The sequence below is a fragment of the Monopterus albus genome, unplaced genomic scaffold (assembly GCF_001952655.1).
Source record: "Monopterus albus unplaced genomic scaffold, M_albus_1.0 scaffold7.1, whole genome shotgun sequence".
NCBI lineage: Eukaryota > Metazoa > Chordata > Actinopteri > Synbranchiformes > Synbranchidae > Monopterus > Monopterus albus.
Window position 1 is genome coordinate 2,159,497 of NW_018127887.1, and position 25,200 is coordinate 2,184,696.

General features: G+C 38.5%; 3 protein-coding genes across 3 annotated transcripts in view; all 3 read right to left on the reverse strand.

Annotated features, from left to right (window-relative positions):
* The window catches only part of cnot4a (CCR4-NOT transcription complex, subunit 4a), a 13,307-nt gene extending 4,427 nt beyond the window's left edge, over window positions 1-8,880 (reverse strand). Inside the window, exons 1-13 of the mRNA XM_020622333.1 lie at window positions 8,618-8,880; window positions 6,832-7,054; window positions 6,291-6,488; window positions 5,947-6,033; window positions 5,530-5,631; window positions 5,168-5,293; window positions 4,964-5,088; window positions 4,122-4,328; window positions 3,978-4,035; window positions 3,639-3,894; window positions 2,456-2,956; window positions 2,000-2,224; window positions 5-183 (exon numbers count right to left, since the gene is read on the reverse strand). Of these exons, the coding sequence (XP_020477989.1) occupies window positions 5-183; window positions 2,000-2,224; window positions 2,456-2,956; window positions 3,639-3,894; window positions 3,978-4,035; window positions 4,122-4,328; window positions 4,964-5,088; window positions 5,168-5,293; window positions 5,530-5,631; window positions 5,947-6,033; window positions 6,291-6,488; window positions 6,832-7,005 (2,238 nt within the window). The 5' untranslated portion in view covers window positions 7,006-7,054; window positions 8,618-8,880. The remainder of the gene's footprint in view (window positions 1-4; window positions 184-1,999; window positions 2,225-2,455; window positions 2,957-3,638; window positions 3,895-3,977; window positions 4,036-4,121; window positions 4,329-4,963; window positions 5,089-5,167; window positions 5,294-5,529; window positions 5,632-5,946; window positions 6,034-6,290; window positions 6,489-6,831; window positions 7,055-8,617) is intronic.
* Window positions 8,881-10,213: 1,333 nt separating this feature from the next.
* On the reverse strand, window positions 10,214-18,137 carry LOC109973039 (pseudouridine-metabolizing bifunctional protein C1861.05). Its single transcript, XM_020622348.1, has 18 exons — window positions 17,900-18,137; window positions 15,524-15,638; window positions 15,254-15,428; window positions 14,977-15,088; window positions 14,464-14,570; window positions 14,154-14,280; window positions 13,878-13,998; window positions 13,611-13,696; window positions 13,269-13,405; window positions 12,635-12,694; window positions 12,465-12,528; window positions 12,280-12,374; window positions 12,050-12,178; window positions 11,511-11,625; window positions 11,276-11,413; window positions 10,950-11,116; window positions 10,781-10,863; window positions 10,214-10,584 (listed from the first exon to the last, which is right to left on the reverse strand). The coding sequence occupies exons 1-18, from the start codon at window positions 18,135-18,137 to the stop codon at window positions 10,389-10,391; spliced, it is 2,265 nt and encodes a 754-aa protein (XP_020478004.1). The 3' UTR covers window positions 10,214-10,388.
* Window positions 18,138-19,123: 986 nt separating this feature from the next.
* On the reverse strand, window positions 19,124-20,870 carry LOC109973048 (interleukin-17 receptor A-like). Its single transcript, XM_020622359.1, has 7 exons — window positions 20,720-20,870; window positions 20,434-20,552; window positions 20,198-20,318; window positions 19,769-19,816; window positions 19,517-19,674; window positions 19,307-19,384; window positions 19,124-19,210 (listed from the first exon to the last, which is right to left on the reverse strand). Exons 1-7 carry the CDS (start codon window positions 20,868-20,870, stop codon window positions 19,124-19,126), a joined length of 762 nt encoding a protein of 253 aa, XP_020478015.1.
* Window positions 20,871-25,200: the final 4,330 nt, after the last annotated feature.

Here is a 25,200-nt window from a genome sequence, read left to right on the forward strand (position 1 = left end):
CAGCGGCTCTGGGGTGGGGGGGAAGTTGGGTGTCCAGTAGGCCACTGTGGAGGGGCTGGGGAGTAGGCATTGCTGAGCTGGCTGGGCCATCCATTTCTGTGAGTGCCTGTAGGGACTTGAGCCAGTGTGGCGGGTTGTCATCCTGGAGACAGTCTAAACTGCTGCCTGTTGAGGCCGGGATGCCTGGGAAAGGGAGAGGTGGGGTCACAAAACTAGAGTTATGACATGTTGTGTTAAAGTATTTATGCATCTCCCTAGTACTTTGTCAATGCAGTTGATACACATACTGTTCACTATGTGCTTGACAATCTACCCTCTTTGTATTATAAGTTACAATTTTACTGATTCCAGCTTCATAGACATCATGATTTGCAGCTGTTTTGTCATATATCGCAAAACATTTTATATCTGGAAAAAAAACCAGCAAACTGAATTTTTTAATTTTGGATTTGGGAAAAATTTAATGAACATTTTAACTTCTTTGACACTTTAAAAAAATGTTAAAACAATAAATAATTGAATAAATAAAAAAAATAGTGGACTGTGATATGGAAATAATAGTTACTTGCAGCTGTATCTGACTTGGTAACTGACAAATGTTAGCTGTTGCAAAATCTGGTGAAACTGCAAAATTATGTAATGCAACAAGAGTATCATTAAATCATATGCAAATTATTCCACAGGCTTTTACAGTGCAAGATATTTCTGGTATTTTGTCCACATCCATTAAACACCCCCTTCATCAGCATCCTAAGGTTCTCATAATGCTACAACTAGCAATTTGTTTCATTAGCCAATAAAAGATTTAAATAATTTTTTGGATTTAATGCTAAAATCAGTCTGGGAGAAAACAGTGAAAAAGCATTGTCACAATTTCACAGAGACCCGGGTGACACCATCAAATTATTTATTTTGTCTGGCTAACACTCTAAAAACCAAAAATATTCAGTTTATACTTTTGTCTTGTAGTAAACTGAATATAGGTTTACTGGCTTTAAGGTCAACACACACTTAACAACTGCTGCACAAATTACGAACGGTATTTGTACGGGACAACTGATCTGAACCAGCTGGACAGAGTCAGGCTCAGTCTGGGTCAGGCGTTAACAGGTGGCAGATTAAATGATGTAGTCTGTGCCATGTAAAGATTTTTAAAGTTTTAAAAGCCAGTCGCTGGTGATTCCCATAAAGATTTCTTTCAACATGTATAATACTTGTGAATGACATCTGCAATTGATGATATCATGTATGTTGCCCGAGGGTAAATGAACAAAAGATAAAGTTTCAAGAACAGTGATTAAAAACGTCTGGAGTGTCAAAGTGCACTGGACAAGTGAAGTGGAGGAGAAAAAAAATAAAATAAATAAAATTCGGCCTGAACTGTGGCTGGAGAATTAACATCTCTAATGTTAAACACCTACCACAACAGGACTGGTATGTTTCAGTTTCCTCTGTAGTGGTACAGTCCACACTGGCCAAGCCTCTCCATAAAAAGATGTCACCCAAACTCTGTGCTTTTCTGCTCTTTTTGTTATTTCCAGCAGACATTAAGTGTAAAACATGGACCGGCATAAATAATGTAAAATGGATGCATCCACATTTGTTTTGGTACAAGGACACACAAGAATTGGCATGCTCTCATGGGATTTACAGACTCTGCTACCAGAACTTATAGCTGTTACAGACAGCTATTAAGCATGTTGTCCAGAGTTTGCTCAGTTGTTAGGTGTGTGCTCCTTCCCAGCTGCCTAGGACTAAAAATCTGCACAAGTTGGTGAAAACAGTCATTAAATGTGGCCTGCTCTATCTTAAGAAGGTTTTAGTCTGTTGTCAAGTTTAGGAAAATATGATTTTTCACTATTTTCTGGAATTTCTATAAAACCAAGCCATTACTAAACAAAATAATCTACAGGTTAATTGATAATGAAGTTAGTTGCACAATACTACAGTTTGGGCTAGCATTTGTCTTGCCTTTGTACATGTAAATGACAAGTTCTACCTGTGATGATAGCAGGATCCATCCAACTGGCTGTGCCATCCCAGCTCAGGCTGTGTGAAATGCCTGCTGGTCCACCAATGTGGTTAACACTGTTGGAGGATGAGGAGGATGAAGACGAGGAGGAGTTTGGGAGACCCCCGAAGTTGATGTTTATGTTTGGCAGGAGAGCTCTCAGGCCATCCTGCCACTCTTTCATATTTAAGCCATCTATAGAGCCACTGTTTTCTGCAAGAGACCAAAACATTTGTGTCAGTAACTCATGGGTTTTGTTCACAGACTAGTGGTTAACTGCAGAGGTGCAGCCACAAGTGTTTTTGTTTCCTATGTTAGGTCACTACAAACTAATCAAAATGCTGTGACATTCAATGACATTATGCAATGAGTCTCATCAGTATTTTATGTGCACTGGCTTCACAGAACATAGGAAAGTGCCACAGTGACCCAAGTGTCTGGTACCTGAGATGGGGATGCCTCCCAGCCCTGTGTTGTGCTGAGGGGGCAGATTCAGGTCCAGGAAATTACTGTGTGAGGCAGCACTGGCTGAGTGGTTCAAGTGTATGAGGTTATTTCTTGTGGGGACGCCCATCCAGGGGTGTCTGGCAGCTGGCTGCTGCTGACCGGCTTGGCTGTTCTGACTTCCAGGGAAACTGAAGGAGCTGTAGATGGCTCTGTGGTGGAGCTGAGGGAGACGTGGCAGGCTACTGGGGAAGTGGTGAGAAGTGCTGGGGTTAGGGTTGAGGGGTGGCAGGCTGAGGCCATGGTTGCTCCCTTGAGGGAGGGGCCCTGGGGAGGAGGGGCTCTGATCTTGCACCGACAGTTCCTTCTCTATCAGGTCAGCCAAAGCCTTGCGGGTGACGTCAAAAGGATCAAAGCCCAGGTCATCGTCCTGTTGTTTGCTGGACGAGCCAAAGCCAAAGGCCGCCTGCCAGTCTGTGGAAGAAGACACTGGTATTGTGTCTGTGAGAAAAGAAGACAAGTTACTGGAATTGTCCATGAAAAATTCATAGTCAACCAACAACCATAAGATTTGTTTGACTAACTGATTAATTGATTGGCTGATGACAAAGTGCCTTTGCAGTTACAAACTCCAGACTTTGGACTTCTTTGCTCACTGAAATCCAGTTACAACTGTCTCTCTGATATTATAGTTTTTTCTAAAGATGAATGCCATCATACAGAAGAATCTTTAAAAAAAGAAATAATAAAAACATACTTGTGAACACTACAGGGAAGCCAGAGATGCATCATTCAGTAATGACTCACAGCTCGCTGTCCATAGGAAAAAAAAAAAAAATCCTTGGCCAAATGTTGACTAGGTCCCTGACAAACAGTTTGTGAATTAAGAGGGGGCAGCCTTCTTAGTCATTTACATTTGAAGGATTTTGCTAGTTTTATTATCCAGAGCAAATTACAATGGCTGCAACAGCAGAAAATGCTATAACTAATGAGATGCCACCATTACAATTAATATTATGGTGCACACTGCTAATGGCCACAGAACAAACAGAATATAGCTGCTGCAGTTCAACTAAGTGTTTGAAATTTAGGGAAAAAAAACCTATGTGGTATCCCTGTTTAAAAAGCACATCCAAATAGGTATTTAAGATAGAAGTGAAAAATAATTAAATCTCCACTGTACCTGATGTGAAGAGGCTCTGTGGTTCAGGGGTCATGGGCCAGTCAGAACTGCCGCGGGGGGAGCTGGGGAAGGGGGGCAGGCCAGCTGGGAGAGGGTTAGGATGTCTGAAGTTACTGTTGTCTGAAAAGAGAGACTGCGACTCAGCTGCAGCACCCTCGAAGGGCGAACGAGCTGTGAGGTCTGACACGGTGATGGGCACCACCAGGTTGGGCTTAGTTAAACCTGGGGGAGGGGAAGGGGAGTCACTGGTGGGCATCTAGAGAAAGAGAGGAATAAATGCTTGTGAGCTCGTTCCACATCATTTAGATGCAACTGAAATGAGAGGTATGGTTATTTTACCTGTTGTAAAGACTCTCCATTCACCATACCAACTGACTCTGGAGGTTTGTCGCTGGGACTGCAGACAAAAAAAACCAAACATTTAGATACATATTAAATATTATTTTATTATTATTTGTGTTGCTGGTGAGTGGCTTGTATTACCTGTTACTGTCACAGTTGGAGGAGAAGGGGGACAGGGCAGTGCACTGACTAGGGCCCAGCTCTGTATCTAGCCCATCTGAAGTTATAACGTCTTGGTCTAGATAGTCTAGCAGCGGAGGGGACTTGCGGTCCTCTGAAAGCCCATTGACCAGTTTGTTATGCCCTGAAAGCGTTGGCCACCCATCTTTACCATTGCTATTGTTGGTTCTATTACACAATAGAAGAAGAAAAACAAAAACAAGCTTAACACAATAATCAATATGAACTGTGGAAGTAAAGATGTATTTCCATCAGCACAGTTCAGCCCACTTTTATTATGCGAAGCCAGGCAGGCACGGATTAGCCTCCCGTTTTCATCTGTTTCTAACAACAGGGAGTAATTGTATTGACTCAGGTTCAGTGGGCCCTACATCCACCCAGGGTTGAGTGTGGCCTTCAACACAGTTGGCTCACCGAGACATGCAATTCGCTGAAATGTTGAGCCAAGGGCAAGTCCTTACACATTCAGCATTCACTTTTTTTGAGTAATTTCATTGCAGCAAGATTTGAAAATGGAGTCACACACTTGGTCTTCTGATGAGAGGTTAAAATGACACCTAGCATCAAGCGCTCCATGTTGCAAGCTAGTAAACACCACACCGACACCATGAGTTACGTGGTGCTTCTCAGAGGCTCATGCCAGGCCCAAGATGCGGAAGATAATGTGTTTTACAGTGCAGTGAAAATACAACCATGCTGCTTTGGGAGCAGCTTGGTATGGCTCTGTTGCACACACCTTGGCTCAGGTCGAAAATGGCCAAAATAAGAGGAAGAACACAGAAGAAAATAAATAAATAAAATACCTCTGTGTGGAACTGGGTTTACTCTTTAACTTCTCTGTTCCACATGCTGGAGGTTGTAGAAAGCTAGGGTTAATTTTATAGAGGTCTTGAAGGAGTTTTTGCTCATACTCTTGATGTTTCCCCGCCTAAAAACAAACAGCACAATATGAGATAACTGAAGCCTTTACAACCACTCATTCACAATGTAGGAAGATAAGACTTCACCTGCATCTCCTCTTTAGTAAAGCTAGCTGCTTCATCCCCCAACTCATGTAGATACATACAATCAGGCTTGGGACACTGCATACTTTTAAGGAAGTAACTGCAGTACTTAGTTGTGCCTAAAGAAGCCTGCAACACAAAGACAAAACTAGCTCTGAGAAAATGACAAGAATATACAATTCAAAGCTAAGAAACTTAATCCTACTATTATACATTGCAAGCTGTTTAAAATAAGGGCATTCAAATCTTAAAACAGAAAGAATACAGAATAAAGTGATCACATGACTTTTCACAAATAAAAAACTTCTAATTGCAGCCATCAACAAGATAAGCATTTAAGATAATAAGTGTGATGAACTTCTCACCTTGAGTGTTCTGCCATCAACAACCACATTGTTCACACACTGTATTGCTCTTAGAGCATCTTCAGAGCGGATGTAAGTGACATAAGCGCTGGCGCTAGGCCCCTGACAAACCAGAAAATTAAAGTAAACATACAAGTTAAACATCTCCTGTGTTGCTCTCTCTCTAGGGCTATAATTAGCGATGCTCCAGGGATTAACTACACGTTTGATCAGTAATCTATTTCATCACTAAATTGCTCTATAAAACCTTAAATATATAAAACCATTAAAAATAAATGCAACTGGAAAAACCCATTAGACTCTTTTTATAATACTGTAACACATAGTTTAACATTCTGGCTTTTCAACTGATTAAACTGTTAATGACTGATTGTATCAGCTGCAAGCACATCCTGTTGGTTTGATCCCTCCTCTCACCTGTGAACCTGCATAAGATGTGCTATTGTTGATGACCACTTTATGGATTTTACCGAACCTCCCAAAATACTCTGGTCGCTTTAAGACCTGTGGGCACAATGCAAAGAAAGAGAACATATACAATATTCAACACAGGTTTTACACTTGAGGCTTCAGTGGGAGGCGGAATTGAGAGACCTATGTATATTAAAATCACTCCCTATCAAAGAGCCCTCAGTCTTCACTGTCTAAATCGAGTAACTTAAGACCTTCAGTTGGTCACAATCACTGTTATTCACACCAAATCAACCATTTTCCACACTCCAGCGTCACAGGTAGCACGAAACTTGTGATATTGTACTCACCTCTGGGTCGGCGAGTCGCTGTGATAGCCCCACCACAAACACCAGATTTCTCTGGACCACTCTGACGCTGGCCAGATGCTTGCGATTTTCTGTAACCTTCTGTTTCTTCTCATTCTGTTTCTGCTTCTTTTCATTCTTTATCCTTTGGATCTCCTCTTGCGACAAAGGCTTGTACACAGCCGGATCCTCTGGATACGGCTACATCAAAAAAAGGTTTTCAAGTACATGCCCAGTGAAAAATGTCCTATCAGTCTAAATATGTGGCTGTGTAAAGTATAGTGGGTAACTGCTGACTTTTGTTGTCAATGGAGTTCTGTGATCATCACTAGACAAACTGCGAAGACTGTAAATTTTAACTGATAAACTGAAACTTGACAGGGGATCCAACAGTTTCTCTCTTTTTTATTTAATTTCCCTTTATCCATCTATCTGAATTGTCAACAACATCATCTTTGCTTTTCAAAACACATCACCTCTACAGACGAATCACCCATCAGTTGCAACAAGTTTCTCTGGTATCATGTTCATCTCACTTCCTCACCTTTCTGCAGGCGGGGCAGAGGCCATTCTCGTCTGTGCGGATGCGATGCCAACAGAAGCGGCAGATTTGGTAGCCACAGGTGCAAGGGAAGAAGTTGACGTCATCAATTTCCAATGGTTCCATGCACAGAGGGCACTCCATGGGGTCGTCCTTCATTTCAGGGCTGTGGGACATCCTATGGCACAGCGAGGGTGAGTGTTAAAGCTGGTCACAGAGCACAGGGCTAAGGGGGAGAAAAAAAAGAGTGTAAGAGCTCCCGTCATGACATGATTGAAAATTATATCAACTGAACAATTTCTAGCTGTGCTTGTCATTCCCACACATACTCATTAGTGGGATGTACACCCTCTGAAACTGAGTTTATAACCACCAATCACACTATCGGCCTGAGCACAAAATGTGTTGACATAAATGTCTTTCATGCAGTTTTATCTATTCATCAGCAGAAGAAATGTGAAAAATTTGTGACAAGGTGTCCATCAAACCTCTGCACAGGCCAAGCTGACTACTTCCGATGTCTTATTGTGTTTGATGAAAAGTAAAAAAAAAAAAGAACAAAACTCCAGAATATAATGTTTTAATGATATATGACAAAGAAGCATCAAATCCTGACAGGCAAGAAGTTGAAACCTCAAAGTTTGAACCATAAACTTTAATTACTATCTAAAACTGTATTATAAACTTCATTGAGATGGGATGTACTGCAGTGATGCTGAATTACATGTAGACTGTCCTCGATTTAGCTACAGTATGTGTACCCAATAAGAGAGGAAAGCCAGTGTACAGTACACCTAAAAAAAAACATGCTAAACACAGCAGTCATCACGACTACATGATAATGCGGATATTGCGGCATATTTCATACTTTGACAGTGTTTTACACAACGTCATGACGGACGTTCAAGACAAATACCACTAAACTGTTTATTATAACGAAATTCTGGTTGTTGGCAATTAAAGGACAGCCTGATTTCTGCGTGACAACACCGATGCCAACTGGCAAACAATACAAACTCTGCTTGATTAAAGTCGGCTGCGTAAAGTTGAATCAGACGATAACAGGGAAATGGCAAGATTTTCCAAATACTTGCCGTTAGCGGTAACGTTATTTTGCTAATTTATTAACCTGCACAAGAGTATCACAGCTTTACGCCCCCACTCACAGATATCAGCTGATTGGTTAAGTCTTGTATGCATCAAGAATACCTAATTAGCCAGCCTGGTAACTTTAGTTGCTCTGTATTCTGGATCGTGCATTATGACATGTTATTTAACTAACATTAGAATAAGCTAGCATTAGCCGCGACTTGGTAAAAGAAGCCGGTCTGAGCAATAGCGAATATCCAAGAGAAATTGTACGTTTGATCACGAAAACAAGACGTATAAGGACGAAAATTGACATGTTATTAACATTGGACCTTTAAAAAGCCATGACATAAAGTTACGCGTTCTCCTACACATTAACTGACCGCTTGCTTTATGCTAACCGCTAGCATCGACGTAGCTGGCATGCTACAATATCATCAAAATGTACAGGGTTTTGAAGCCAAGCCTTCGAAGCGGCCTATATAAGCTAATGCTTAACTGGAAGGAAGTTGCTGGAATTATAAACAACCAACATTGCTCTCACGACATTAACATTACCTGGAAAGTAATATAATAATCTGGGGAACACTCTGTTGTCGGTCTTTAGAATCGTAACAGGCACAGCTGTTCTTTATTTACTGAGGGAGAATGGAAGCTGGGTAGCCCAACAAGCAACTTAGCTAACGTTAGCGTTACTTACCCTGTCCGTATTTAGCTTAGAATTCCACTCCTAGGGAGTCACACCAAATTGGGCGGAGACTGCGAGCTAATGTATCTCAAATGTCAAAATTTCTTTCAACGGCCTCTTTAAACAACCGTAGGTGTGTTGTTCTGGTCTAATTAAAAGGCTATAAAGATGTTTGACGGCTTCCTTTTCTTAGTATTGTGGAGACAATTTACGCTCAAACCACCATCTTAGCTAGCATTAAAGTAGGTAGGGAGGGAACGGGGGGCAAAGTATTGTGTCACTGAGTCTGCGCAGATGGACAGATGCTTTCTGGGCGTTTGAGTTTTCGGCGATTCTAAAGTAGGACCAGGAAATATTTTTCGACAAACCTGTGAAACGTTTCAGATAAAAGTACACAGTATAGAGCGTTTCAAGTACTATGCTTCAGTACATTTGAGGCTTTTTATTAGAGTGCTTAAATCCTATAATACTTTCAAGGTTTCTGCAGGGTTAACCAAGTTAAACTTAGGACTTTTACATAACATTTCAATACCACACATCCATTTCTTGGTTAAACTGATCTGAGTATGAACAGCATCAGTGAAACACAGCACGTATATGGCCTATAATTATTCACTAAGTTCATGCATTTCTTGACATTTATGTAACATTTTTTGCACTCTTTTCTAACTGCATAAAACAACAACTAATAATATAATGAATTAATCATTATGTGTGATCTGAATCTGGAGAAGCATCAAAAAAAAAAAATGACTGGATGAATGGAATAATCAAAACAACAACAGCAACAACAAAAACTACATACTAAGGTCCAGATATGAATTTTACATAATATAAAGTAATATTACTACCTAAAGCAAGCCACAAAACATACAGTATTAAAAACATTTGTAAGCAAATATAAAACTTTTTAATACTTTTCAGGACCACCTGTTATTTTAGGAAAACCCACATCAATGGATATAATGACCTTTAAAGACATACAGAGTCCCCATACTTTATATAGTATCTCTAAACTGTAGCTCAGATATGTTTTTGTGGCTGCTCCAAATTATTTATTAAGCTATTTAGTATTAAGTTATTTAGTAGATTGAGATCATACAGATATGAACTTATGAAATAAATACAATGCATTTTTATGAATTAATCTTACCCAATAGTGTTGTAGTTAACTGACCACCACCAGCAACAACAAAACTACATACTAAGGTCCAGATATGAATTTTACATAATATAAATCTTGTTACATATGAATGCATTATCAATATATACCCAATAATAAAATATGTATAGTAATAAAATATAAATTTAAGTGCGCATATTTTTGCTGATAATACTTTAGTCTTTTATACTACCTTAGTAAAAAATCTGAATGCAGATTTTTATTTGAAATGTAGTATTTTTAAATTGTGGTATTATTAAAAAATCTGAGTACTATACATGTATTTTCTCCACCACTGCTGTTTCTTTCTTGAATACAAGAAATCAGAACATCAGGCTACCTTATAATGTATAATCCATATAACAGATTTGTAATCATGGAGCCAAGTCAAGTAAAATATAAATTATTTTTAAAAAATCAGATTAAATGTAAAGCACATCATTTTCTTACATTCATTTATTCAGTTGCAATGTTATACACTGGTTTTACAAGTATCCAATTACAAATCTTAAGGGTGAAACTGTGACAATATTGAGATATTCAGTCTATGAAACAAACCAGTGCATAACAAACCAAACATTTCTTAACATATTTTTGTTGTTTCACAATGAAAATAAACCTTTAACCTATCCACAAGAATGTTGGTTTGCACCAGTTCTGAGTCTGGACTTTGATGGGATCCACAGAGTCTAAGGTGAGTGTAGGGGCGATCGGGTGCGGCGATGCCAAGGACAATCTTGCAGCCAGGAGTCCCATCCGAACACAGCTGTGTGTGTCTCGCCCTTGTAGAATTCCAGCCATCAAGGCACCTGCAAGACTGCAGGCAGAGAAGAGAGGAGTGTTTTCCCTTCAAATGTTAAGGCATTATTTTGTGAGGGACAGAAAAGCTTTCAGGGACAAAGAGAGAATAGACGTCACGGAAAATAAAATGTGCTTGAAACGGTACCATTGAACAAACATGAAATTAAAATTGGAATAGGGAAGAAACAGTAGGTCAAGTAAATTTTTAGGACCTGTCTCCTGCTCCTGATACATTCATTATCTCTTCTGTGGTCACATTCAGTGCTGGGTAATGTAGAGCACAAAGCTGTCCTCTCTGCAAACACAAATACAGCAAGAACTCTCTTCACTATCACTGTAAAAACAATCATCATCATCAGTTTAAAAATAGAAAGCCCTTACCCTCTTCTGTTTTCTGAGCTGCAGGTTGACAGAGCCTGCAACATGCTCTCCACACACCAACACACCTTTAGCCCCCAGAGTCACCACCAGACAGTGAATATGCTCCAGGAGGGGGCGTGAGAGAGTCACAGCAACATGCAGCACCTCCTCCAGAGAGCTCGGCAGCACTGCCACCACACAACAGCAAACCACATCCTCAGCAACTATCACAATATTTGCATTTTTCACGAGAAATGTAATGATAGCAACTGTGAGTGAGAATATGTAAGAGCAGAGTAAATAAAGAAAATGAGCCTCGAACCTATGTCTATTTTTCTTCTATTTACCTTCAGGTGTTGGGATACCCAGAGTTTTGTTCATGGAGCACAATTCTGCCAGGTTTGGGGATGAATAGGACAGAGACTTCCAGGCATCTGACAGGAAAGGCTTACAAGCCTTGTCTAAATCTGTTGGCTCATACCAAACTATGACAAGCATTACTTGACATATTGCATCAAATTTAAAGGGGCCTACTATTTATGATTATTCATTATCATTTAAAAAACATCTCCCCATGCTTACCATTGATGTTGTGCTGTTTGGCCACAGAACACACATAGTCAATAGTGGAGACAGGGACGTTTCCATCGAGACACACAAGAGTGGCTGATGAAAGCTGCTTCTCAAACTGTGATACCTATAAATGATAGAGCTGATCTTATACAGTGGGGAAGTCAATGATTTGTCAACTCCTGTGCTTCATATAACAGAGGGAATGTCTTAAAAATACAACTCCCAGAGTTCAATTGAAGATGACACGGTATCTGTTGTTATGTGACAAATGAGCAGGCATATTACTGTAAAGTCAACATTTGCCAGATCTTGTCTTTTGAATTTTGTGCACTATTTACATGCGTGATTACCAGTAAACCATTTGTGCATGTCCACTGACAATAGAAATGGCTATACAGGTAACTAATGAGTATAATTACATTTAATGGTAGAATATTACATGGAGTACCAAAATGTGGGTTTAATATCATGAGAATTTCAAAGGTTATAATTTTAAAAACCATTGGCATATGATTTCTGAGCTAAATACCTTTGTCATCTGAACTTACATAATGCTCTGTGATTTGCTGATGAATGTCCATGTCACCAAGCCCAAGACTCATTTCTCCGCTCTCGTTGATAACAACACAGTAAGTAGCTGTGTTTTGCTCTTCTAGCCTCGCCACACTACTTGTGTCCTTACAGAAATAAGAAAAACAAAAAGAACTTAACATTAACATATTTAAGTAAAAGGGATTTTACTCATGCTTTTGATAGTCAACAGTTGATGTTCACATACCATATGTTTACAGTAGTTTAACACTGCATCACTGTGTGAATCAGCTCCAGTAGCAGAGACAAAGAGAGGTCTGTGGCCTAGACGACTCAAACAGTCTTGAAGAAAAACCCCCAAGAAGTGAGTTTGACATTTAAACTGCTGATAAAAATATGTGTGTGAACACAATCAGATAACAAAACACTCACCAGCGATATTTCTTCCTACACCACCAAATGACTGACAGACACTTCCTGGGTTAGTCTGCCCAAACTGAATTAGTGACAAGTGTTCTCAGAAGTCATTAGAGCCTATACATAATATAATATATCTTGATCTGGAGTGGTGTGGATAAATACATGTTCTGAGTTAAACTTACATGAAGTGTTTTCATTTTCCCTTTAGCAATAAAATCCACATTTATTCCTCCTATAACAACCTGTAAAAGAACAGCACTGTGGGTACTGTACTGAATCAGTATTTGACTAAACACTGAAAAATCTGGAAAGCAGTTCTTCATATAATGGTTCACAAATAAACATATCCAGGTGTTAGAATGGCCAAGTCAAAGTCCAGACCTGAATCCAATCGAGAATCTGTGGGAAGAACTGAAAACTGCTGTTCACAAACGCTCTCTATCCAACCTCACTGAGCTCGAGCTGTTTTGCAAGGCGGAATGGGCAAAAATTTCAGTCTCTTGATGTGCAAAACTGATAGAGACATACCCCAAGTGACTTACAGCTGTAATCGCAGCAAAAGGTGGCGCTACAAAGTATTAACTTAAGGGGGCTGAATAATTTTGCACGGCCAATTTTTCAGTTTTTTATTTGTTAAAAAAGTTTGAAATATCCAATAAATTTCGTTCCACTTCATGATTGTGTCCCACTTGTTGTTGATTCTTCACAAAAAATTACAGTTTTATATCTTTATGTTTGAAGCCTGAAATGTGGCAAAAGGTCGCAAAGTTCAAGGGGGCCGAATACTTTCGCAAGGCACTGTATGTTTATACTCACAATATTTGATTCTGAGTTTGATGATAGTTTTCCGTGATAATGAGTTTTACTTCTTAACTTTCTCTCAGTCATTTGTTTTGACAGTTTACAAGCTATCTGACTTCCAACTCGAGCATTGTTGTGAATGAGAGCAATGTCTAAGAACGTAAAAGGTTAAGGGCAGTGTAGTATACAGGAAAAATGTCATCAACAGTCATCAACCCTAGTGCTATACTGCACTGGTAATACTATCAGTCCTATGAGACAAAACACCTGTTAATCTTCTTTGTGCCTTTTATTTCAAAAGAATTTGGTCTTATTTTCAGCATGAGTTCTCAATGATTCAGATTTTCTAAAGGATACTGGCCTGAAGGGACTTTCCTTTAGTCAACACATTGACCTTCTGAAGAATAAATGGTGTCGCATCTTTTCCAGTGATACTTTTAGCACTGAGTGAATCAAAAAGAGAACAGAAAGTGATCATTTGTTCATTTTAAATCAACACTGTGTTTGATTCACATTGTCATCACCACAAAGCAATCCAGATTAATCTCTGACTGATGTCACTGAGCCAGATATAGCTGCTGAAAAGGCATCATAACAACAGATTACAACAAAGACTGCCTGTACCTCGCCTCTGTCACTGCAGCACGTATGGCTTCCTCTATCTGCTGGCCTGCTGCTGCATGTTCCTCTGGGACTGGAACTGCTATCAGGACACCACTCCGAAGACCCAGTGATAGAATACTTGCTATAATACAAACATATAAAAGAAAAACAACAAGTCAACTGTACAATGGGTATGCTGACTTAAACATATTGCATGTCTAACATAATTAAGTGATTCTCAGTTGCAATAAATCAGGGCTCAAGGAAACGGTCAATTTTAAGGAAATAATGAAATACCAATGAGTCCAGCAGCCTCCTCAGGGTTGACGACTTGATACGGGGAAGTGAAACTGCTTTGACGAGAAAAGAAGGCTGGAAAATTATTTGACGTTCCATAAGTGGCTACACAGACACCCAGCGTTTCCTGATTAAAGACACACAGCAGGGAAAAAAACAATGGTAAGATAATTTTAGTTTAAGTCACTACTCTAAACCAATATGATACAAAAAAGGTAGCTAATAGAAATATGAATGGCTGAAGTGCACACTCAAATATGAAACAGTATCAGTTCTATGATTTTCTGAAAAATTATCTCAGTTTTCTTACAAGAAATTCGAGGGTGCGACCAATGTCCAAAATAGACTTGACCCCAGCGCAGACCACGGCAATGGGAGTCCTGCCCAGTTCTGTCAGATCTGCACTAATGTCAAGACCTGAAAGAATAATCATTGAGTAAGTGGTGACTAATGGTCTGCCTTCCCATAATGACAGCGGTACATTGAAACAGGTGTTAACGTCCTACTCTTTTTCACATGACAAGAAAAGTCACTGTCCCAATACTTGCAGTGTTCTTACACATGAAAGCCATCCTCAGGCCAAACTATCCTGATCCCCAGGTAAGGTGGCCTTTACATGGCCTCCTCTGGTTTCCAAGATTGCAGTATAATAGCTGGAATACCTGATAATGAGGCTGTTCATGCAGAATGAAAGGGGACCAAAATCTTCCAGTCTGTTTCATGATTTGTTAAGAGGAATAAATGATCCTTTAGTTATAAGATATCAAAACTGTATGTCTAAAGGTGAGATGACTATTTTCCAATATGCTGTGAATCTGCTTACTGTTGTCTCCATTTCTGTGTACTCCTCCAATGCCCCCTGTGACAAACACAGGGATGCCAGCTTTATGTGCTGCAATCATGGTCGCTGATACTGTTGTTCCTCCTGAAAGTGCCTGAGAAAACAACACATATACTGAAAGAAAGCATTCAACATGCAGCCATAAATAAGAGTCAGGTAATTAAAATGGATGAACCCCTGCCATCACACCATCCTTCATGTATTTTAGAAATCGATTATTTTGGGATTAGTCTTTGACACGACTGTACTGCCGTCTCACTTTGCTGATGACATATGGCAGGTCACGACGGGACACCTTCAGGGAGCTCTTGCAGCAGGCGAGGTGGTCAAGCTCCTCCGATGACAGACCAACATGAACTTCACCCTCAATCACTCCCACTGTGGCTGGAGTGGCTCCTTCAGCTCGTACAACAGCTTCCACTTCCTTCGCTGTGCTGGATGAGAACATTAATGATGCTCATTATCATGAGCACAGCAAATATTAACTGCTGGCATCAGTCTGTTGACACTCGAAGGACATTCAAGGTACCTCAGATTATGTGGATAGGGCATGCCATGTGTGATAATAGTGCTCTCAAGGGCAACCACTGGTTTGTTTTCTGCCAATGCTTGTGACACAGATGGATGAACTCTGAAGAGGATGTCTGGGAAATTTAGGTCAGGGTAAAGTCATAAATCTACCTCATTATTATCATTATGTTTGGAACTGTGTGTACAATATACTTTTAATATACCGTTTTTGCACCATTTTCTCTGATAAGTTGCGATTCTTCTTTTCAGGATAAGGGCACAGGCTCTCACCAGCATCCTCATTCTGTTTAGATTTTCAGGGAAACCCTAAAAACATGAGTTTTTAAACTTTAGTGTGAAAAACAGCTTGAGTAAATCAGTTGCACCTATACTATGCTTGCACTACTATGGTTTCCTTTCCAGTATTCCTCATCCTCCTTAGGTAAGCACCGGAAGATATTGGCATATATGGGAGGCGAATTTTTAATTGTTGAATATGTTCAGACATTTTTAGTATGTAGCTAATGCTTGCTTGCCTAAACAAGAATGAAACTAAAGCACGGGCTTGACTGCATCTATGCATTATAGACTGCTAGCTCAAATGTAGATTATTACATGGTCAGTAACGTTTTTAGAGAAGAAGTAAGAAACCCAAACATTAAATTAACAGTGCTTGACTTATTTCGTGCAAGCATTGTCAGTTTAAGAGTTCCAGCCTTTAATCTGTATAAAGCCAGGAAAAATTTATTACCTGGTGGAATTCAAAAACTATTTGATGAAAGGGAAGGGGGATACAATTTAAGGGGTCAGTTAAATTATAAAATTCATGCTATACGCACCACCAAAAAAAGATTCTGTATTTTGATAAGTGGAGTAAAACTATGGAATAATTTAAGTGTGGACATAAAAAACAGTAAGAAAATTGATGAGTTTAAACACAGATATAAAGGTATGTGTCAATCAAGATATGGGCAAGAACAGGCTTAATGATTAATCAGATGGGAGTGTGGATGTAGAATATGTATCCATGTAGTAATACTGCTTGCAAACCAATGATGATAAGATGATGTTAGGGGGTAGGACTAGATAAGTCTAACTTCTTCCTACTCCATTCAAGCATGTACTAGGTATAAGCAATTTGAAAATATTTTTGTGGATATGTCTGGAATTATGTGCGATTACATACTGACTGTTGTTACATGTTTGAATGAATAAATAAATCAAATCAAATCAAATCAAATCTAAAATCTTATCAAGAACAGAGTATTAGAGATACATCAACAAACACATACCCAAACTGCATGTAAAATCCATCTGAAAAGTCGCATCAATATACACGTATTACACGAGTTATCAAAATTTATTTCTACAAAAACATGCTCAGTTATAAAAGGCAGACCGTTTTCCTATGGTTGAAATGATCAAAATGTCCGTTCTTGGTGATAATACAAAGTCCATAGCACATTATATTCAGTTCATTATGTGTTATTTTAAAAAAGTGTCTCCACAAACAGAATTTAACACTTACCTTCTACAGTGCAACAACAATGCTAGAAACTCTGCCCAGAAGGCTAAACTTTGACCTGAACACTGTTTGCACAGCAAACAGAGCTCAATGGTCAAAGGTCAAAGGGGTCAGGAAACGTGTTTCCCTGTACAATGAAATTCTTACTTCACCATCCACATGAATGCCACACAATACAAATGAAATATAAAGTAGATGAATAAGTAACACAAAATCTAAGGCACTTTAAGTGGCAAATGCATATATATAATAAAAACATATAAGAATATCATAAGAGAAGGTATGCTGCATGGGAGCTGCATGTGCATGTCAACACCTAATGCGCAATTATGCATGTGCACACTGAGAAACAGTACAGGTCATCAGTACATGACATATTTCCTGGTAATAATAATATTCCTCTGTGGATAATATTCAATACCAGGGCAACATACAAAAATACTGCAGAATATAGTATATGAAGACAAACATGTAGTATAGTACAGTGTATATACTTTATAACAACTAATCCACATACATACAAATTTGCAACAGCTAACTTACTGTTTTTACCTTGTGGCTAGTTTAATATCTATTAGTACACACTGTTTTTCCTATGAACCAGTGGTATAGTCCATCAGTCATACAGTATGATGACACTAAACTGCATGACTCTTCTCTATATTTTCCTTAAACAACAAACAATCTTCTTCATGAGTATTTCAAGATCCTAATGGAATCAAAACCAAATGGCTGAATTCAACTGAGGAGCACATTTGGAGCAGATGTAATGTTCTGCTTTGTCTTTCTTGTGTATTCACATGGCTGATGACTTGGGTAGAGTCAGGCATTCAATATCCAATTCATTTTGTGATAGATTTGCATTATCACAGATTTCAGCTGAGGTCTCCTCAACTTCCAGCTCTGGGGTCTCCAGTAATTCATCTTCAAACCACTGCGGATGCTCCAGCTGGTATGCCTGGAAAGCCTCTATAGCATCCCGCAGAGCCCCACCTGAGGGGCACTGATGATACTCATTCTCTGAAAGCCCTTCAATGTGATTTACTTTGCCTGGTTGATGTTTTTCTGTGTCCAGGATTCTGAAAACAAGCTCCTCAAACTGTTTCATCAGCTTGTACCGCACTGTAATGTGGAAAGGTGAAGGAATGTCTTCTTCAGAACAAACATCATCAAAATAAGCCACTATGTACTTTTCAAAAGAAGCAGAATGGATAAAATGGGGGATCATTAGGCTGAGGGCTGGAGTGAGCATGTCACCTATAGGTGAGTGGGCATCCGCCCTCAGAAAAACCTGTTTGTCACCACACATGGCTTTCCATTTGGCTTGTACTCCCGGTGAGCACAGGATTAGTATCTTATCTGAAGACCTTTCTATTTGCTCTCTGTGCCAGTTCAACCACTGGATGCTTCCCAGTACTACTAGTCTGGTAGAGTCCAGGAGATCCAGGATCACCTCAGTACCGCATTTGGTCACAAGGAAGCCACAAAGCTTGAGAACAATGTTTTTGTATAACGGGTGGTCAAGGGAGTAGATGATGAGAACTCGTTTTCTCTCTTGCACTTGAAAACCATCAGGTTGCACTTTGGTAGCAGGTGACAATGTGTTCACAGGAGCTGAGAGAATGATAACAGGTAGTGATTATCTTTTCAAGTTGTGTTTTATATTCAGTACAGTGCATTTTATAAGGCAAACCTTTATGAGCGGCTCTCCACAGTAAATAAGCAAGAACGCCATTAATGGTAAGCAATCCCAATGCTGCCTTTATAATTAATGTCCGTGGTGGATAATCTAAAAAATAAAAAAACCAAAAAATTATACATGACTAGTTAAATAGTACTATCAATATACACTGTAAAAATATCAATATACCAATAACTCCCAGTCTGTGGGTTGGGGCCCCTGCACTTGGTCAGGGGCTTGTGACATGATTAATGGAATAGGAAACAAACAAACAAACAACAAAAACAACATTATTGCTTACATACATTTGCAAGTGAACACTGCTTTATTTTAATGAGTTATGAACCAAAACGCTGTGTTATCTTATGTATTATATGGTCATTGAAAGTCTACCATGCTATATAGGCTATATGTCAAAAATTGTACTTACAAGGGCAGTAGTCAATCATTTTCTTGGGGCGCCAACAATCATTCTTGCATTGCACAAAAAATGGCTGAATCTTTGAAACAAGCAGGGTAGGGCAAACCATTTGATGTTAACAAGAGCTGTAAGATTATTTTGTTAACTAATGGGACATTAAATTAGTTGAACTCACCGTTAACAACATTTCACATTGTGAGAGTTGCCACAAGTCAAGCTCAAATGTCACACTGAGTGATATTCTGTTTTTCTGCTTGTTTAATGGAATGACAGAATGCATTTTGGATTAATGTGTGCACTCTACAGTTCATCATGATAAAACAGCATTAAATCATATCATGGTGTCTTAAAACTTGTCTTCACTGATAAAATACAGTAGTATTACCTTTGAGACATTCTTTGAATAGTAGAGATCATTACTCTGGATGGAGACTTGGTAGCTCTCTGAGTACTGTGCTGCCTCAAAACCCACAACAATGAACAACTTTTTATGTTCCTTATCAATAGACAGATTAGTGGCCATGTGAGGGTCCCATAGACTACCTAAAATGATAAAACATGCAGAGTGCAATGTCTAGGCCGTCCTGGATCTTCAGTATTCTTGTAGACTTGTGAGATGTAAAAAGACAATATTTACCATTTTCCAGACACATTTGGGCCATTTGAATGCTGCTGGCACCACATCCTGACCATGACATTGAAGATTATAAGATAGTGATTAACAATGTTTTAAAGTTTGTTTTGTATTGATATACAATAAGTAATCATTAAGCAAACAGTGGCAATGTTAAAGTGAAAGTAAAATTTTGAATTAGCTGCTTTTTGCCTCAAATTAGAAGCTAAATCCTCATCTTATTATGCCTCACAATATACTACCTATTTCACACCAAAAGCTGATTGTATTCTTTACATACTACTACCGGCATGCTGTTCTGACCATACAGTACATACAGTGCATTTTAAAATAGCCCAACAAATGTCCTTGCTTTTTACTTGCATACTTTACACTACAAGTCAAAAGTCTGGACAAACCTTTGACTTGTAGTGTGATGTGGAGGTAACTCACCTGGGATGGTAATTTGCTTTCTGATCCCGTTATCTCCACTCATAGGTTCTGGCAAATTAAAAACTGACAGCATATACGTATGCTCAGGCTCTACCACAACTCCATCCAAGGAAAATGTCCACTAATAAAAAACAAACAAACAAATAAACTCAGGTGTCTAATCTGTTAATACAGTGTATATATTGGACGGCACTGCTAAAGCAGAAGTTGGTCAAACAAATATGTTTCCATCTTACCTGGCTATGGTTTGGATTAAGCTGTCGTGTTAAATTTAAAGAAAACTCCACACAGATGCTTTGATTCGTACTCTCATCCAGAATACTTATCTCGGATCCATTAAGGCGAAATATACTTCCTGTGAACAGAAGTGTCTGTTTTTTATGCACTCTCTTATGCCTTATTATCTACTCACTTTTGATGAAAGACTGGCTTGTTTAAATCTTCCATATGATGCATTTTAAAATGTGAGCTGTGATTTTTTTTTTTTTTGGTCATAGAACTACTGAGTTTAATATTACTTACCATCTGACTTTATCTTCCATGTCATGTCCATAACAGGAACAGGCCCGTGTCTGTCCATCCTGACTCCCACATGCTCATGACCCCACTCTGGGGTGGTAGGAGCATGTTGCTGAAGTACAGACTTGTGCTTGTCTGAGCAGTTAGCTGGCATTTAGGGAACAGTGCGTTTATTATTATATTTCAAATACAATGAAATTTCAGCAATATATATTTATGTGCAGTGTTTGAAATTAGCAAAGCACATTTACTCAAGTACTGTACTTACAGTATGTACAATGTAAAGGTACTATTTTACTTTAGTATTTCCAGTAAATGATACTTTACCCAGCTGCTACATTTCAGAGGTAAATATTACACTATTATTCTGCTATATGTATCTGACAACCAGCTACTTTATTAGACTGGATTATTATTAATCATAATCTGCAAACACTTAAATTACGCTGTATTATTGTAGATTAATAAGACTGGGGTAAATTTACGTGGGACCGTAAAAAACAATATTCTGAAATGAGACATTCTGGAAAATGAGTACTTGAGAGTACTTATGAATAAATATATTTTGGTGGCAGTACTACTACATTTATTGAAACTTTGAGTACTGATTATATTTTCATGCAGCATCTTTCAAAGAATAACAGCAAAGAATAACATCAAATCTTTGTAATGTTCAAAAAAATGCTAAGTTTCTGAATATTTGCACAAAATACTGCTACCCTCAACATATAGGTTGAAGCCTTTTCCATATAGAATAAACATTTGACTTGTATTCTACTGATTTGATAAATAAGATACTCACTGATTTTGCAGGACTCAATGCCCTGGTAAAACACAAGACATAACACACACAGTGACTTCCTGTAGTATAATTATAAATCTACTTCAATTTGTTTTCATGCTGTAAGATTTCTTGTACAACAGACTAAATCCTCACCAGCTGACTGCAGTTCAGACGTTTGTTCAGGATCCTAAGAGAAGACAACGTAGCAAGTCCAGCAGCAAAACAAAAACAAAAAAAGGGAACAAGACTCATTCTGGTTTATCTGATCTAGTTCTAGAAAAATAGCAATAATAATTGTACTAGAAATAATATGACAGTAGCAGCAATAATTTGCTTGAACAAATACAGAGAAGGCTCACTGTGATGTGATTTCTATCTATGTGATTTGTTTCACAGAAACCTGAATACACAGGAAGGATGCCCTTATCAAATGTGGTCAGTAGTTTCCATTCTCATGAAGAACACTTGCATGAGCTGAAAATTCTGCTCTCTGAACTTTTCTATACAGTTATGTGAAAAGTAGAAGTTTGTTGTTTCTTATTAAATTGTGTAAATGAATTGTGGATTGGTGAAAGTGGAAAGCTAATATTCTTAAAACCTCAAACCGTCAGTAGGTGGCAGCAGTGACCAAATTTAATAGAAAATATAAAGTGTAAAAAGTCAAAATTGCATTTTGTGGGCTTGAAACAAATTTACAGCTAAATGCTTTCTAAAAAAACATGTCACATTATAATAAGTGTTAAGTTGTTGATGAAGAAAATCTCTGGGTCAGAAGAAAATCCCAAACAGTCTCAGCTGTCTTCTCGAATGTACTGCAAAAAATTCAGGCTAGAGCATGAACTGTACACACAGAGCCTCTTCTTCAGCTACAGCCAGTGGGTTCAAGACATTGTAGTCTTCCTTTAAGATTTTTAAGGGAGTGGTCGACAGATTTGTGAGTTTTTGTGAAAACATTCTAATTCAAAAGCCATGGTAGCGCTGTGATCCAAATATAAAAATATAGTATGTTTATTCAGTACAGCTACCATTAGCTATGATGTGACATACTATGTTCAGGATTTTGCCAACAGGATTTGTGGTAATACTTTATTTAATCTTTTTACTATATTCACTCATACTTTAACACTTTTTGACAAAATACCCCTTTGTAGTGTTTGCTACTGTTGGCCACTTCCATTATCCTGCCATTAAGCTTTGTGGTTTTCAGCTCTAATGTTGTCATATTTGCATTATTAGATTGCTTTTAGTGATCCTCTGAGTTTTCATATAGCACCATCATCTGGTCAAAATTTGAATCTGTCTATTGCTTTGGTTCATGTCCAAATTCCTGCAAAACTAAGCATATATCCATCATGTCAAACAATCAATTTATTTATCATAAAAAAAGTCAATCACATTTATTAGAGACATGTTAGGGGATTAACTAAGTAGACCTTTTCTCATGCAGTGCCAGAAGCCCAGCCATCTAAGTACTTGTCTCTAAAGTCTTATTGTGTTTTCCGAGTCAAGTCAAGTCCAGCTGTAGGGAGCAGTGAGGTATGCCCATGACTTAGACACAGCAGCTGGTATTTATGTGAGGGAACCCCTGCTATGTTGCTCCTTTTATCAAGGTCTTAAAGCAACTTTTCATGGATCTTCGGCTTTGACTTCTACGAGCCTCTTGATCCTCTAAGTGAAGGAAAGCAATCTGAGGATTAAACCACCTGCCAACATACTGCTGGCTGGTAACAGCAAGCTTAACCCATCATGCTGGTGTGATAACTGATGATGGCTCATTCACATTAACTGGCAACCTGCTGGATGGAGAGCAAGGCTGCAGGCTTCCTAAAATCATTTGCTGCTTTGCATGTTTATCTTGACATTCGCACCCTGTCAGGCTGGCTTAAATTGGATTTACTACTGTGTTGTATCAGAAGTATGTACATGCTTTTGTACTGTTCTGACAACTCTATCCATTTATGAGTGAGAAATGCTTTGGTTAAATTAATTAAAAACATAAAATATTTCAATTGTAAAGTTAATGCTATAAAGAAGTTAAAAGAAAGTAATAGAAAGAGTTATGATGACAGATGTAATATACTGTAACCGGTTCAAAGTTCTGTCTAAACTGGAACTTAATGCAACAGCAACCTTGTAAGGGAAAAAAAATCAAGCAACAATATGATCCTAAAGGTTTAGGTTTAAAATATTTTTTAAAACATTATTTCCACAGTGATCACAGGTTTGGTGTTGTTCTGCTATTAGCTGCCAAACCTTTCTGTGACTTGACTTTCCTGGCATTATGAAGGCCACAGCAGCTGCTAGGACATGCCAAAATATGGGTGAGTGACTCCAAATATAGCTGTACAACAGGCTCCTCTTCAGTCCTTTATAACAATAGAAAAAAAAATCCGCAAGAGTAATGATAAACATATCTAAAAGCTCCTGAGGACGTTAAATACTGATGAGACTGATAAAAACAAATATATAGTATGATAAAGTATTCTAAGTATAGCATGTCTTAGTCTGTGTGATACAATATGTGTTAAAATTCAGCTAATTCACTTCAAAAGATTTTTAAATATTGTTTTTCCTGCTCCAAAGATAGTGTAAGCTGCAGCCATGTCTGAGGGGTTGTATTAGCCTCTCAGTTACCACAGTTCTATTGAGATAATAAAAAAAATATACAGAAAAAAAAGAGGGGAGCTGCTGAATAAAGACAAGTGATAAAATTTAACTTCACTTATTTGCATTCAACAGCTCCCCTTCATTTTTAGGTTTATGATCAATGACCAGTTTTCAAAGCCTAATATTTCTAAGGATCCTGGCTCACATACTGTATATATTTTTGTTCTTGATTGTATCTAACCACAGTTCTTTTGATTTGAGTTCATGTAATTTCCTATAACCACTAGAGGGGCCCCTTCACCTTTTTTTCAGGATCTTTCAAAGCCTTGCACCACAAAATTGGTGTTGTTGGTGTGGCATGATATCGGCCTCAAGCTGTTCAAAGTGTGTTATGACAAAAGAACCCATCCTATTTGAAAGAACCTTCACAGCTTATACATACAGTACAGTACAGTGTGTGAGGAGACAGCGCAAGAATGGGGAGGACTATTTTAGTGAGCCATTCACATGAGCTCTGGAATCTATACATCCACCCTCTTTATTCTTCTGTAAAATAGAGAAAGAGACTTTTATTTTGTGTGTTTTGCTCCTTTTGTTTTTTCCCACATTCTTAGATTTGTCAAGGGGAGACACAGAACTCCAACCATGTGTTTGAAAGCCACAATATTGCCAACCCCTGGACATACAGTGGGTACGGAAAGTATTCAGACCCCCTTAAATTTTTCACTCTTTGTTATATTGCAGCCATATGCTAAAATCATTTAAGTTCATTTTTTTCCTCATTAATGTACACACAGCACCCCATATTGACAGAAAAACACAGAATTTTTGACATTTTTGCAGATTTATTAAAAAAGAAAAACTGAAATATCACATGGTCATAAGTATTCAGACCCTTTGCTCAGTATTTAGTAGAAGCACCCTTTTGAGCTAATACAGCCATGAGTCTTTTTGGGAATGATGCAACAAGTTCACACCTGCATTTGGGGATCCTCTGCCATTCCTCCTTGCAGATCCTCTCCAGTGCTGTCAGGTTGGATGGTAAACGTTGGTGGACAGCCATTTTCAGGTCTCTCCAGAGATGCTCAATGGG